Source organism: Elgaria multicarinata, chromosome 4, assembly GCF_023053635.1.
Source record: "Elgaria multicarinata webbii isolate HBS135686 ecotype San Diego chromosome 4, rElgMul1.1.pri, whole genome shotgun sequence".
NCBI classification, from domain to species: domain Eukaryota; kingdom Metazoa; phylum Chordata; class Lepidosauria; order Squamata; family Anguidae; genus Elgaria; species Elgaria multicarinata.
The window spans coordinates 120,209,961-120,223,980 of record NC_086174.1 but is presented as its reverse complement, the minus strand read 5'-3'; the positions used below and the strand labels follow the sequence as shown (position 1 = coordinate 120,223,980).

The 14,020-nt window shown below is 39.9% G+C and overlaps 1 protein-coding gene across 1 annotated transcript in view; it reads right to left on the bottom strand.

The window, feature by feature from the left end:
• CSMD1 (CUB and Sushi multiple domains 1) overlaps positions 1 to 14,020 on the bottom strand; it is a 1,175,554-nt gene that overhangs the window by 199,392 nt on the left and 962,142 nt on the right. The window contains exons 26-27 of the mRNA XM_063125095.1: positions 12,561 to 12,763; positions 1,563 to 1,754 (exon numbers count right to left, since the gene is read on the bottom strand). Of these exons, the coding sequence (XP_062981165.1) occupies positions 1,563 to 1,754; positions 12,561 to 12,763 (395 nt within the window). The remainder of the gene's footprint in view (positions 1 to 1,562; positions 1,755 to 12,560; positions 12,764 to 14,020) is intronic.

The window sequence follows — 14,020 nt, the reverse complement described above, 5'->3', positions numbered from 1 at the left end:
ATAATAGACCTCTAGCACAATGCCAATTGCCTTAGTTGGAGCAACGCACTTTCTGAGGAATCCCATCGCGCCAGCTAACACACTATTGGTGTTGCACTAGAGGTCCTTTACACTAGTACAACATAATTTACATTAGCATGAGTGTCCAATTGAATACTGCCCAAAATTTGCAGTGCCATGCAAAGTCTAAGCTACTTATTCTGCAGCTGGTTACCTGTTTGGAAATCCGCATAGCACAGGTGTTAATGTTAGCAGCACATGAGGACTATTTTGTTCAACATAAGCCATACCTATCTAAACAACATTCTCCAAAGGCCAGTTCTAACACCAAGCAGGATATGACACTTTGAAAACGGTTTGAAAATTGTATATGGAGTGTGCCCTGGGCCTCAACGTTTGTCACTACTGTTATAAATCATTTTAAAGCAGTAGTGTAGATCCTGCCAAAGTCTTTCAGTTTATGTTAGAATTGCAACTGAAGTAAATTGTAACATATCTACTGTTTAAATCTGTATAAATTTGCATTTGGTGGGGGAAATTGTTTCTGAATTGTTTTAGATAATTCACACATGTTAGGCATCATCTTGAAAGAGGCACTGCCCCTGTGTAAGAGAGAAAGGATTAATGCCTCTTTTAAGATGATACTAGTTTTAATAAGAACCTGCATTATAAATATGTTTATTTTTAAAATCTTGTGCCTGATTTATCGGATACATCTTTGAAGTCATTTTTAGGACACAATCCTATGCATGTTTAGACAGGAAAAGCACTCTAAGTCACAGCATTCCAGTCAGCATGGCAGACTAGGGAATGTTGGGAGTTGTGGCACTTTTTTCTGTCTAAACATGCATAGGATTGTGCCCTTAATGAAATAATCAAACCAATGATTAACATTGAAGCCCTACTTTATAGCTAACAATTTCTTCATCTCATTTGCAGTGCAGTAAGTTTAGTCTTGTGGTATTTATGCATTGAGTCATATATAATTACAAGTTAATTGTAGCATACTCAAAGCACTAGCATCCTCTGTTAATGGGTATGGATATGAAAAAAAAAGTAAAGGAACCTCTCGTGCAAGCACTGAGTCATTACTGACTCTTGGAGGGACGCCAGATTTCGCTGACATTTTCTTGGCAGGCCTTATAGCGGGGTAGTTTGCCATTGCCTTCCCCGGCCGTTATTATCTTTCCCCCAGCTAACTGGGTACTCATTTTACCGACCTCGGGAGGATGGAAGGCTGAGTCGACCCGAGCCAGCTGCCTGAAACCAGCTTCTGCTGGGATCGAACTCAGGCCGTGGGGAGAGTTTCAGCTGCAGAAACTGCTGCTTTACCGCTCTGCGCCACACGATATGAACTAGTCACCAAAAACTTAATCTGCTGGATGTGGGCCACCCATGTCTAGAGTTTTGTTACGGTAAAACCAATGTTTCAGGTACATGAACCCAAGTGTTTAAAGACACAAATAAGTAGATCACACTTCAGTCTTGGTTGCAGCAATCATGTCTGCTGCATGAATAGCAGTGCTGCCCAGAATGTAATGCTCAACATTTCATCTCAGTACCTATACATGTAGGTGCATCAGGTTGCCAAAAGAATCGATTGTTCAGTTGAACACAGGTAATTTTATCCTGCCCTTGAAGCTGGTACCCCGGGTCACACTGGAAGGTGATTGTATCCCCAGGCTCTCTGCTGTCTCCATATCTGCTGCCATTCTGTGGGGTCCCTGGATCATTACACGTTGACGCAACAGATGCTGAAAATAATTAAATCAGAAGTTTAAGATGCATGTTGAAAACCTTGTAATGCATCACACATTTTGTAACAGAAGCATTTCTTCAAGTATATCCTTGTTAGTTTGTGTGTTTGTAAGAAAAGTAGTCTATGTAATTGTTTCTTGAGGAAATTCCCTACTGTGATAGTCCATGTTCAAGTTGATTTCTTTCCAATTTTCTTTAGAGGAACAAAAAAGATGGAATACTAGAAAATCGTATCAAGACATGCATTTTCTGTTCAAGCTAATCTTCTAAACAAGCTAAACATTCTTTTCAATACTTCACTTCAGCTTATGTTTGTCAGTTCTGGATTATTAGTCATTTTCTCTAATTTATGTTTAATTTGTCCACTTTTATTTTTGTAATACATTGAATATTTTTGTTATATTGTGATGTCCTAGGATTATAAACAATAAAACTGAACTGAACTGTAATACTTTAGCTGATCAATCTTCTATATTTAGGCAGCATTTGTAGGAAGTAAGACATATACAGTAATATAGTTAACATTTTTTGATTCTCTGAATGCATCACAGAAATGGAGGGAGGAAGCACAAGCAATGCATCAAACCCAGTGCTACTTCTGCAACTCTATGTGTGTGTGTGTGTGTGTATCTCACAAGGGAATTTTGCTGCAGTGACTCTCTGATTCTGTTGTGGAAGCAGCGCGTACCACTTGTGCAATGGCAGCTTAGCACTTCCAAGGGTAAGCCCCAAATTGAATGGAAATGAAATAAACATTTATAAACATTTTCCAGGTACAAATCTCTAAGGTGTGCACACTTGCTTGGATGTAAGTCTCATTGACATTGCAGGGCAGTATCCAATTCTGCCCGTCCATGCATGAAGCCCTCTGCCTCTTCCAGCTGCTATATTCCAGAAACAAGAAATTCTGCTCATTTTGGGGTTTGCCCATAGAAGCACTAAAACACTGTTGTAAAAGTGGTGGAACCCATTTGCACAATGGAATCGACAGGACCAACTGCATGCGGCCAATCAGTGATGGATACTGCCCATTGGGAATTACATCTGAATATAAATGGTCAGAATCAGGCTATTAGGAAGGAAGACAAATATACTCCCTATAGCAAGAGCAATTCCAGGCAACGGAGAAGAAAGGAGGGGATGGGGGACAATTTTTTATTTTATTTTACTGTATTTTATTGTTTAATCAATTTTAATTATGCCTGTAAGCTGCCTTGAGTACCATTTTTTGGTAGAAAAGTGGGGTACAAATCAAATAAAAAACTAAATATATGTATGGAAGTATAATACATGTATGTGATATGTGCCAGATGTATCATAAAAAGTTACATTTATTTATCTATTTTAAAATAAATTTTAGACATCCTTTCAAAATGAAGCCTCCCAAGTTGGTTTACAAGAAAAAAACCCATAATTAACTAAAACAGCAAAAGATTTAAAATTACAGCAACAGTAATTGATTGTCAAGCTACCACAAGCAATTGGGTGACTGAATTCTATGCCAGCTGAAGCTTCTGAACTGTGTTTAAAAGTGAGCCCATGTGGAGTATGTAATTTAGCATGGCTGACAGCAGTAAGGTTCACTTTCTACAGTTAGGGACACAGCTAGTAAATCAGTCAAAGCTAATAAAAGGCACTCCTGGTAACTGATGCCACCTTGGTTTCCACAGATAGTTCCAAGTCCAAGAGAACCTCCAAGCTGGACACTTGGTCCTTCATGGGAAGTGTAAACCCATGCAACACCAGTTCTATACCTCCATTCAGATCAGTATTTCTGCCTTTTGTGGACTAAGCCTCAGCTTGTTTGCCCTCATCCATTCCCAAACTGCCCCAAACTGGAGGAAATGAGAGGCAGATGTGTGTGCCATCTGCATATTGATGTCACTTTAGCCAAAACCTCCAAATTTCTTCTCGCAGCAGCTTCATCAAAAACATGGAGACAGGATAAGAACCCTGAGGCGTTCTGAAGGCCAATGGCCATGGGACAGAACAGGGGTCCACCCATCACCACCATTTGTATTAACCCAACAACAAAGTAGTGTTGTGCAGACCAGCTACCCTAGAAGCACCACAGAATAGTTAATATTAAAAGACCACTCACTGATTTATAAGTCTGTAAAGCAAGCAGATCTAACACACACATATTTTAACACTTAGTGCTTCCCAAAAAAGCACTTACAATGCAGTCATATGCATGTCTACTCAGAAGTAAGTCTGTGTTTAATGACTTACTCCCAGGTAAATGTGTATAGGATTGAAGTCTTAGCATAGCCACAAACTAAAGGTTACTCTACATCCATGATTGCTCCCCCCCACCCCAGAGAATCTGTGCATTCTTAGAGAAAAAAGCCTCCTGGAGAGGGCTATTGTGAGTAAATGGCTGGCAAGAAAAAAAAATCCTTTCCTCCTCTACTTAGCCTGAAGCCACCCACCACAGCTTTGAATTCCAAATTATGTAGAACGAAACAATCAACCACAGACTATATGTAATTTGTAGATTAACCCATGGAGACTCTGGAAAAGGAGGAGTCCCACTCTGCCCTGCCACAGCGGAAATGCTAATGCAACAGAAACTAGAGGAAATACTAATGCCAGGTATTTTCATTCAAAAGAAAATGCCATTCATAGAAATAAATAACTTCAAAAATAGCTCACAGTGGCCTGGCAAGAGCACAGAGCATAGCCTGCCATGGTCATGATCCCCATTCTATATCCTATCAAGCAGTCAGCAGGAATCCAGCAAGGCAGACGCAGAGACAGATGCCGCTGCTGAAACCGTCTTTTTGCCAGACTATGTCCTGTGGCTCTTGAAACTGACAAATGTGCTCAATGTGCAGCCAGTGATACTTAAGATCATCCTAGAGGAGTGAGAGGCAGCAGTGACAGCCGTGGCGCTGACTCCCAAGTTGCTATTCCAAATAAATGGAATTGTTAATTTGCTTCGTTTACCCTTTTGCTCAAATTTCATGTCCCGTAATGAATGTAGTTAAGTAAAAACAGGGTACTTTTTCTGAGTAGTTGATTAGCTGATACAAAGGCTATCTCCTAAAGCCCCCAGTCTCACACCATTTGTATAATTCTTCTGCCACTGGCTTGAATATACTCTTTTTCTGAAACAGCATAACAGTCCCTAGTGATAAATTTTAGTGCTGTTCCGAAATTTTTGATCTATTCTTCTTTTGCCCAGTCGAGCGGGGGCAGAGTCGAAAAAGAATCACATATGAAAATTCTGGGGAAATGTGAGAATCTTTGGAGAAAATTCCGAGCGTAGGGCTTTGACACTTACATTACCTCAAGATTTGGCTGAGGGTGTGTGTGTGTGTGTGTGTGTGTGTGTGTGTGTCCCTGCTGGGAGGATGCAACCACTTCGCTGCTTGGTTCGGGGGTGGGGTGTTTTGCAAGTACACGTCATGTCGGGTCTAGGTAGCCAGGTCTCCTTACTCTATCAGGGAGATCGCTGCTGCCCTCCTCACAGGGGGCCTACTTTGGGCAGTTTGTAAGTTAAGCTTGGAGGAGAAGTGCAATGTGTGTGTGTGTGTGTGTGTGTGTGTGTGAGAGAGAGAGAGAGAGAGAGAGAGAGAGAGAGAATGTCTTTGCATGGCGTTCTTGAAATGGTATAATGCATTAAAAAGAACAACAGCTCTGTAAAGCAACCATTATACTGTGCTGTAAGGTACTGGAAGCACTTCAAGCATATTGCCTCAGTAATCTTTTTATCAACTTTGTAAGCTAGCCTATTTTGTTCCTGTTTTTATTACTAGTATCATAATTATGCCAATACTCCTAAAACAATCCCAGAAATACAATGCAGCTCATTGTTTCTTAGCTGCAGGAGAGAGTGGCTAAAGATGAAACAAATGACCCTGGGATATAATAATTTGTTGTTATCAAAGACTACAGCAGAGATCTGATCCTGGCATAATATTCTGCTTAGTAAATTAACATTGAATTTAAGTTCCCTGCTTTGTTAAAAAGAGGAAACTATGGTTTAAACCAGGGGTGAGTTACTTGCCAGAATGTACAGGTGCCACACTCCATCTCACCTGCCAGCAAAATCAGTGCCTCTGTCAAAACTGCTGCTGAATTTGCTACAACAGCTAAAAAGGTGGCGATTTTGCAAGCAAACAAGGCATGCAAGGAGCATACTTCTTGTTTCCAAACAGAATCACATTCTTGGGAGGTTTCTTGTGGTGGGGCCATCAGGGCACGTAGCCATGGACCACATGTTGCCAAACCCCAGTCTGAACCAATAGGCCGGCATGGGAACTGAGATGGGGAGGGTCAAGGGAGGAGTGTCCTTTACTCATTCCCAGCTTCTTAAACCATGGTTTACAAACCCATCTGAACCAACCTAGTATCTTGATTTTATGATGTATAGAATTTTCATTCGTTATAATAACAGTATTCTTTTTTCAAAAAAAAGCCTTCATCTCATTCCTGCAGCTCTATAATTATTGTAGCTGTGCTGACTGTGTGGGGATTGTGTCCTAATATGTTGACAAATTCACTCGGCTGAATTTATGGGCTGCCATTTCAAATTCAGATTCAGTATCTGAGCCAGGATCTATACTACTGCTTTATAATGGTGTGTAGCGGTATTGACAGGTCAGCTCATGATGAAATTTGCAAAACTGAAATTCCTCAAACTTACCTACTTGTGAGATTCTTCACATCCCAGCTTATGTGCTGGGATAGACAGGCAGGAACTACACTACTGCATTATAGTGGTAATGAAGTGCACTGACAATTGGGGGCCAGGACACATTCCATATACTGTTTTCAAACCGCTTCCAAAGTGTTATATCCTCCTTGGTGCAGATGTGGCCTGAGATATCAAAGGCTCAGGCCAGATCTACACCAAGCAGGATATGACAATTTGAAAACATTTTAAAAACTGTCTATGGGGTGTGTCCTGGGCCCCAACAGTTGTTACTACTGTTATAAACCATTTTAAAGCAGTAGTGTAGATCCTGCCTCAGTCTTATTCTATTTATTTGTATGTGTTTCAATCAGGCTCTCTCACCTGCCAAAGTAGAGCATATATTCCAGAGCATACAACTACATGCCATTCTGTCTATTGAACCTATTCACTGTTGGCTGTGATTGTTAATATCTAACAGCTAAGGTGGGGTACCCAACACAACATTATATTATATGATTTTTTTCTCGACGTCTGTGAGAAATAACTACTTTGAATACAGATCAGCTATTGATTTGTTACTGGATGTTAATGAGCAAGCAACTGGTATCCACGTTTAGGAAAACATAAATTTTCTGAAGTTCTACCAATCTGATTTTTTACATGGCAATGGTACTGACGATAGCCTTTGTTGACAATCAACCTCTCAGGGTTGTTAAGAGCAAGCTTTGCACTGTTGATCCTGTTAGAGTTGTCTGCAGTATACAATACTGCTTATAAGATACTGACAACTCAGTGGACCTTAGGCTGGACTGCTGCTGCAGTGTACTTCTGATTATTTTTACAAGGGCGGTTACTGAGAATGGGTAGTTATCAAGCATTTAGGAATTAACCAGCAAGCTGAACCACTTTAGCATGCATCCTTTTCTCTTTCATGTCTTTGGCCTGTAATTTGAGAATACTTCCTAACAGAAATGAATGATGAAATAGTAACTTCGCAAAGCACCAGTTTAGAAACATCTCCTTCCCTACTCATATTGTGTATACATCATGAACTCAGCTTCTGTAATAAGAAACCACATGAACAATTCCTTAAATAATGCCCTTGTCCTGACCCACTTTCTACCTTGACAACAATGCTCTCCCTCATTGCCAACACAATTGTGTCAATAGGGAAGTTTTGCAGACTGTTTTTAGACATAAGAACTGGGTTTATTTAAAAGTAAAAGTCCAAAGATATCTAGGAGTCTAGGAAAGCTGTACCCTACAGTACAGAGAAAAATAATCAATAGGCCAATTTTAAGACATCCCAAACCCATGTACATGAATGCTTTTACTATTTAAAACATCTTGGAAGCTTTTATAAAATTATTATTTAAGATGTTTCCTTCTCTTCCATTTCCCCCTCCACGTGCCAATCCCAGAGTACTGAACTAGGTAAAAGAAAATAATAATATAATCCTTCCCCACATGAGCAAAGGAATCTTAATATAAATTTAAAGAAAAAAAAATCCTCTATCCCCCTCTCAGATTGTGTAAACATAATGATTGGCACAGTACCACTGCCAGGACAGTATAACAAACCATTCTGAGGACTGAATATACTTTCCATATTCTCATCCCATCCTCCCACACTGCTCAGTCAAATTAATCAAGCACTGAAACTTGAAAACAGAGGAAGGGAAATGGAAATATGGAAGACACAGGCACACCTTCTATTTACTGGGCTGTCCTGGTGCGCTGCCTGTGAATGTGACCAAAGGGGGAAAGGGAAAACAAACTTATGGATTTGTTTTCAGAATGTGTGCGCGAAAGGATGTTTTAAACACTTCATTATTTTATATAATAGCTACTATAGCGTATAATAGTAGAGAAATATGTTTTAATTGCAAGTCAGTAATATTTTCTCTCTTTCTGTTGTCATAAATGTCATTGCCACCCAAAATGTCACTCTGTTAGAAAAGTGTTTGAGCATGGGGGTGGGGGTGGGCCTTGGGGAGATTTATTTATTTATTTATTTATTTATTTATTTATTTATTTATTTATTTAAAACATTTATATCCCACCCGATATCATTAAGATCTCAGAGTGGCGTACAGATAAAAATATACAGTATAAAACAATAAATATGCACAGTTAAAAACAAATTAAACCACGATCCAAGTTAAAACAATATATAATTTAAAAGCAATAAAAGCAGTTAAAACAGGTAAAACAATGTGCCAGTGAGTTTAACCATCAGATGAACTAGAAGGCAAGATGCAAAGGTGAGCAAAATCTAAACCTTTTAATAACCCTGTTGCAAATTAACTAATCGGAGCTTGGATACGCTTAAGGCCAGAGGTTTTCTGTGGCTAAAGGAAATGGGTTATTTGGTTAACAGGCATTTCATTCTCTACCTACTTATACCTATCAATATTTCTATGGCTTGATGGGTGACGTTTAGCCAGCAAACCCAGTTTCTAATAACTAGTTTAAATATATTTAACCCTGCAGAGTAAAGGTCAGGGATGCACACTGAACTCCATTTTCTATCCTTTTATGCATGATTAAACGGTAATTAAGTTTTAATGAAAAGTGTTAGGCTGATTACAATTAACATAATCATACTAGTCAGTTCATGTCCTCCTGGTGTTTTACATGCTGTGCTGAGCCGGCAAGACAATGGACCCTTGATGGGGGTCTAAACATTTTGTGAGCAAACGACATTTGCATTCATCCAGTTAATCATCGCTGCTGGCATTCTTAACAAAGGAGGGGCAATCATATGTATTGGAATCTGTAGTATAAATACATGCATCTGAAAAATTAATCTTAGAAAGGCACAGATTTCCTCAAACCCCCAAACCTTACAATATTAACGACAAACATTCAAACAAACAACATGAGTTGAAAATTACTCACATAAAAGTCTGTTTTGATAGGCAAAATTAAGGAACTGAAGGCTGGTTCATATAACTGTGTCTGCAGGGGTGGGGGGAGGGTGCTATACTGCGGCTTTGTCCCATTTTTTTTTTTATGGGTGAAGGAGCTATATGGGCAGAGCTGATGTCACCTAGCCCACAGTTATGCCATGGTAGTGATGTATAAATAAGCAATACTTCTCATAAGGGCTGCACTTTTCATTTCAATCACAGCTTTTAAAGCTCAGCTAAAAACTTTTCTTTTTCCTAAAGCTTTTAAAACTTGATGTTGCTCAGATTTTAGACTGTTAGTTATACTGTTATACTTTTAGTTTTACCCTACCCTGTGCCTGTTTACCCTACCCAGTGCCTGTTTCCATTCTCTTCCCCTCCTTATTGCTTTACTATGATTTTATTAGAATGTAAGCCTATGCGGCAGGGCCTTGCTATTTTTTTTTTTTTTATTATTATTATTATTATTATTATTATTATTATTATTATTATTATTATTATTTATTTATATAGCACCATCAATGTACATGGTGCTGTACAGCGTAAAACAGTAAATAGCAAGACCCTGCCGCATAGGCTTACATTCTACTAAAATCATAGTAAAGCAATAAGGAGGGGAAGGGAATGTAAACAGGCACTGGGTAGGGTAAACAGGCACAGGGTAGGGTAAAACTAACAGTATAAAGTCCGAGCAACATCAAGTTTTAAAAGCTTTAGGAAAAAGAAAAGTTTTTAGCTGAGCTTTAAAAGTTGTGATTGAGCTTGTCGATCTCAAATGTTCTGGAAGAGCGTTCCAGGCGTAAGGGGCGGCAGAAGAGAAGGGACGAAGCCGAGCAAGGGAGGTAGAGACCCTTGGGTAGGCGAGAAACATGGCATCAGAGGAGTGAAGAGCACGAGCGGGGCAATAGTGTGAGATGAGAGAGGAGAGATAGGAAGGAGCTAGACCGTGAAAAGCTTTGAAGGTCAACAGGAGAAGTTTATATTGGATTCTGAAGTGAATTGGAAGCCAATGAAGAGATTTCAGAAGTGGAGTGACATGGTCAGAGCGGCGAGCCAAGAATGTGCATTGATGGTGCTATATAAATAAATAAATAAATAAATAAATAAATAATAATAATAATAATAATAACAACAATATCATGTGCTAAGGAATACAATGGGGGAATGTCAGAAAGCTGATAATTCAGCAATTCAAAACAAAAGTAAGTTTGAATTGCTGAACTATCCCCCCCTGTTCTGAATTGGCAAGGAAATTTCTGCTGAATGTAAGTTCAGTAAGTGCAACAGAGCCAAATCTAGTCAACTCAAATGAATCATATTATTCACATAGGTCATGTCTACACCAGCCCTATATCCCGGGATCGTCCTGGTGCATCCAAATGCCACACAGGGGATCCTGGGAGCAGGCAGGGATGATCTCTCCATTTTCCTGGAATAATCCTTAGGTGTAGAAAGGCTCATAGATTCTGGTGCTATTGTTAGCTATATCATGGCAGCTCAGGAGCTATTTTAAAAGTTTTATCCCATGCTGCTGTAGAACTGTTTGGAAGACAAATGTTTGGAACCAGTGTGGTGTAGTGGCTAGAGTGTCAGACGGGGAGTCGGGAGATCTGGATTCTATTAGATTGTAAGCCTATGCGGCAGGGTCTTGCTATTTACTGTTTTACTCTGTACAGCACCATGTACATTGATGGTGCTATATAAATAAATAATAATAATAATAGTCCCCACTCAGGCATGGAGGCTCACTGGGTTACTTCGGGCCAGTTGCAGACTCTCAGCCCAGCCTACCTCACTGGGTTGTTGTTGTGAGGATAAAAATGGAGAAGAGGATTATGTATGCTGCCTTGGAGGAAAAAAGGCAGGATATAAATGTAATAAATAAATAATAATAAATATAAATACCAAAACCATTTTTGTAGGGTCAACTGTGTGAGTCCTTGCTAAGGCCACCTGATTGTCCCCTTCTTTTCCTGACTGGATAAAAACTTAGGCTCTACCCATGATTCCAGCTGTCCATACATTGCCACAGGAAAGGAAGTGAGGAGGGGGAGGCTCCTTCAGTTTCTGCTTGGTGTTGGGACTCTAAAGCCCTTTAGCCAAGCAACAACTGCATTTGGAATGTGAGGCCCACACACCTTTTATACAGGAAAGGTTGCTAGGGACACCTTCTCTATTGGGCAGAGGAACTTGTGTCCAACCAGTGGCGGTGGGGGTGGGGCTAGCAAGGCCAACCAGAAATTGCGGACTCCTGTATGTATATATGTATGTATGTGTGTACATTTCCGTTAGATATATACTGTCATTAAATCCAAACGATCACAGCATGGCGTGAAATTATAACTGTACAACACTCCCAACAAAATCTTCTAAATCTAAGTTGATTCTGAATCAAGCTGAATAGAATGTGACCTTCACTAGTTAACATCACTCCAATGGTCTTTTTAGAACTGAAAAAGCTACTTTGAGAAGTATTTATTTATTTATTTATTGCATTTTTATACTGCCCAATAGCCAAAGCTCCCAGGGCGGTTCACTGGAGAGTTCAGTGGTAAGAACTGGAGAGGTACTGGGGAGGAAGGGGTGCTTAATGTCTCTGTGCTTGCTGGTTTGCCCCCACTTTCAAAGTGGCCTTTCTCTTTCCCTGCAATCTGCAGATAAGCTGTTTCAAGGTGGGGGAAATTTGGAGTAGGAAAATGGTGGCCAGGGAAAGGTACGTAGCTGCTTCTCCAATCTCAGTTCTGCTACCAGAAGTGTATAAAAAAGACTGCAAAGCGATGTTACCCACATGTATATAACTAGCCTGACACTTAAGAATGCATGTAATGTAGAATCATTTTTGATAAGCAATATTGGGAGTATGCAAGGTCTAACAGATTAATTTGCATCTCTCAGTTTTCTGGCATCATATTTGGAAGTGAAACGGGAATGTAGAGCAGTTTGAAACAAAGTGTTTATTTTATTGTATTTATTGTTAGGTAAAGGAATTAACTTGTTAGGTACATTGTTTTGTATAAAATTATCCAAAGTATAAGAATATATAAAAAAGATTCCTTATTTCAAATTTTTCAAAAATAATGTTTGAAGTTAGCTAATACAGTATATGCATTCAGTAGATTCTGGGCTCGTACCAGTCTGAGACTGGTTTTCAAGAAGACATACCAGACAATGTTTTAGCAACAAACACATACAAGGCCAAAAAAATGATAGTGATAGAAAACTGACAAGGACAATAGAAAATCACCTACTTGAGAACTGGATAGAAAAGCCTGATTTGCTGATGAAGAAGTCACTGTCAAATTGTAAGGTCAGTGAATTGAAAGTGCTGTAAATGTCCTCAGGAAGGGCTGAGCCACTCCATTCTTTAAGTAGAATACTGCTTTCAAGGGGGCCGTCCCACACTTTCAGGATGTCATGAGCCACCTCAGTGTCAAAAACAATAAAATGCAAACTGCAAATGAAAGGGTAACATATGATACATGTCATTCTTCACTACTTTTCTACTTTGGTGTTAAATAAAAAAAGTGCAGATTAAGGGATAACAGCTCAAGAAGGTAAACAACAGAAAATTAAACATACAGAAAACCACTAGTTGTTGATACCATTTAATATAATTAACCGGGAGTTACAAATTATGTTTAACTAAAACAAGGAAGAAAGAGTTGCTGTCATCATTCTTCTCTGGTTAGTAGAGGACATATCCCAACAACATCAGTTTACATTGCATTTGTTTTTCCATCATGGCAACTGGTAGAGACAATAGAACGCAATAGAACCCTAAGTGGGGACTGCCACTTCCAAAGCCTAGCCAGCTTGTGCCACCCTGAGCAGAAGTGTTGAGGGGTGGACTTATCTTTTTTGTCCCACATAGTTTTCTGTTGTTTTTAAATTTCTCCCACCCACTGATTCCTGGTTCCAGTTTCACCACTCTCCAGGCTGGCATGAACGTGGTGAACATGAGACATCTCCAGTAAATTAAGATACACTGGATCCAGCGTATCCAAGGCTGCCTTCACAGTTACACCTGTGGAACTTTCTGCAGTCATAACTGGTGCCTCCTGGATGGATTAGATTTCCAGGGAAGATGTGCTTTTCTTGCTGCCACCCCATCCAATCCCCTTGGCAGGCTATCTACCTGGGTTAAGATTGCTCTATATGACAATATCAGTGCAATCACAGACATAACTATCCAGAAGTATGTCACTTTGTGTTCAAAGGGACTTACTCTTCAGTAAGTGTGTATAGGATTATAGCCCATGGTTACAAACAGAGGAATTGTAAGGGTGAGGAGCCTGATTGGCAGAGGGCTTCAGTCTCAGAGGCTCCATCCTCTCCTAAGCCCTTAGATCCCTGCCCTCTCCCTCCCTGCCCACTGACATGCCTCTGGCACTGTCATTTCTGCCCCTCTACAAGGCTGGAATTCTGTAGAGGAAATTGCTGCAGAAACCTCCATGGTGGTTGGGAGGAGCCAGGTGCTGGGCTCCAATTTCAGAAACAAAACTTCTGAAGCCAGAGCTCTGTTTAAGTCTCCAAGTATAAGACTTTGGAGGGGGGTTTCTAGACAATCCTATGGGCTTTGTGACACTGTCTAAGGACCACAGGGTTGTGCTGTAAGTACAACCTAGAGAAATATAGTGCTGTGCTTAGCTCAGATCTTCCTTCTTCTAGACTGAAAAAATTGTACCATCAGTTAGATTTTTCATGAAAA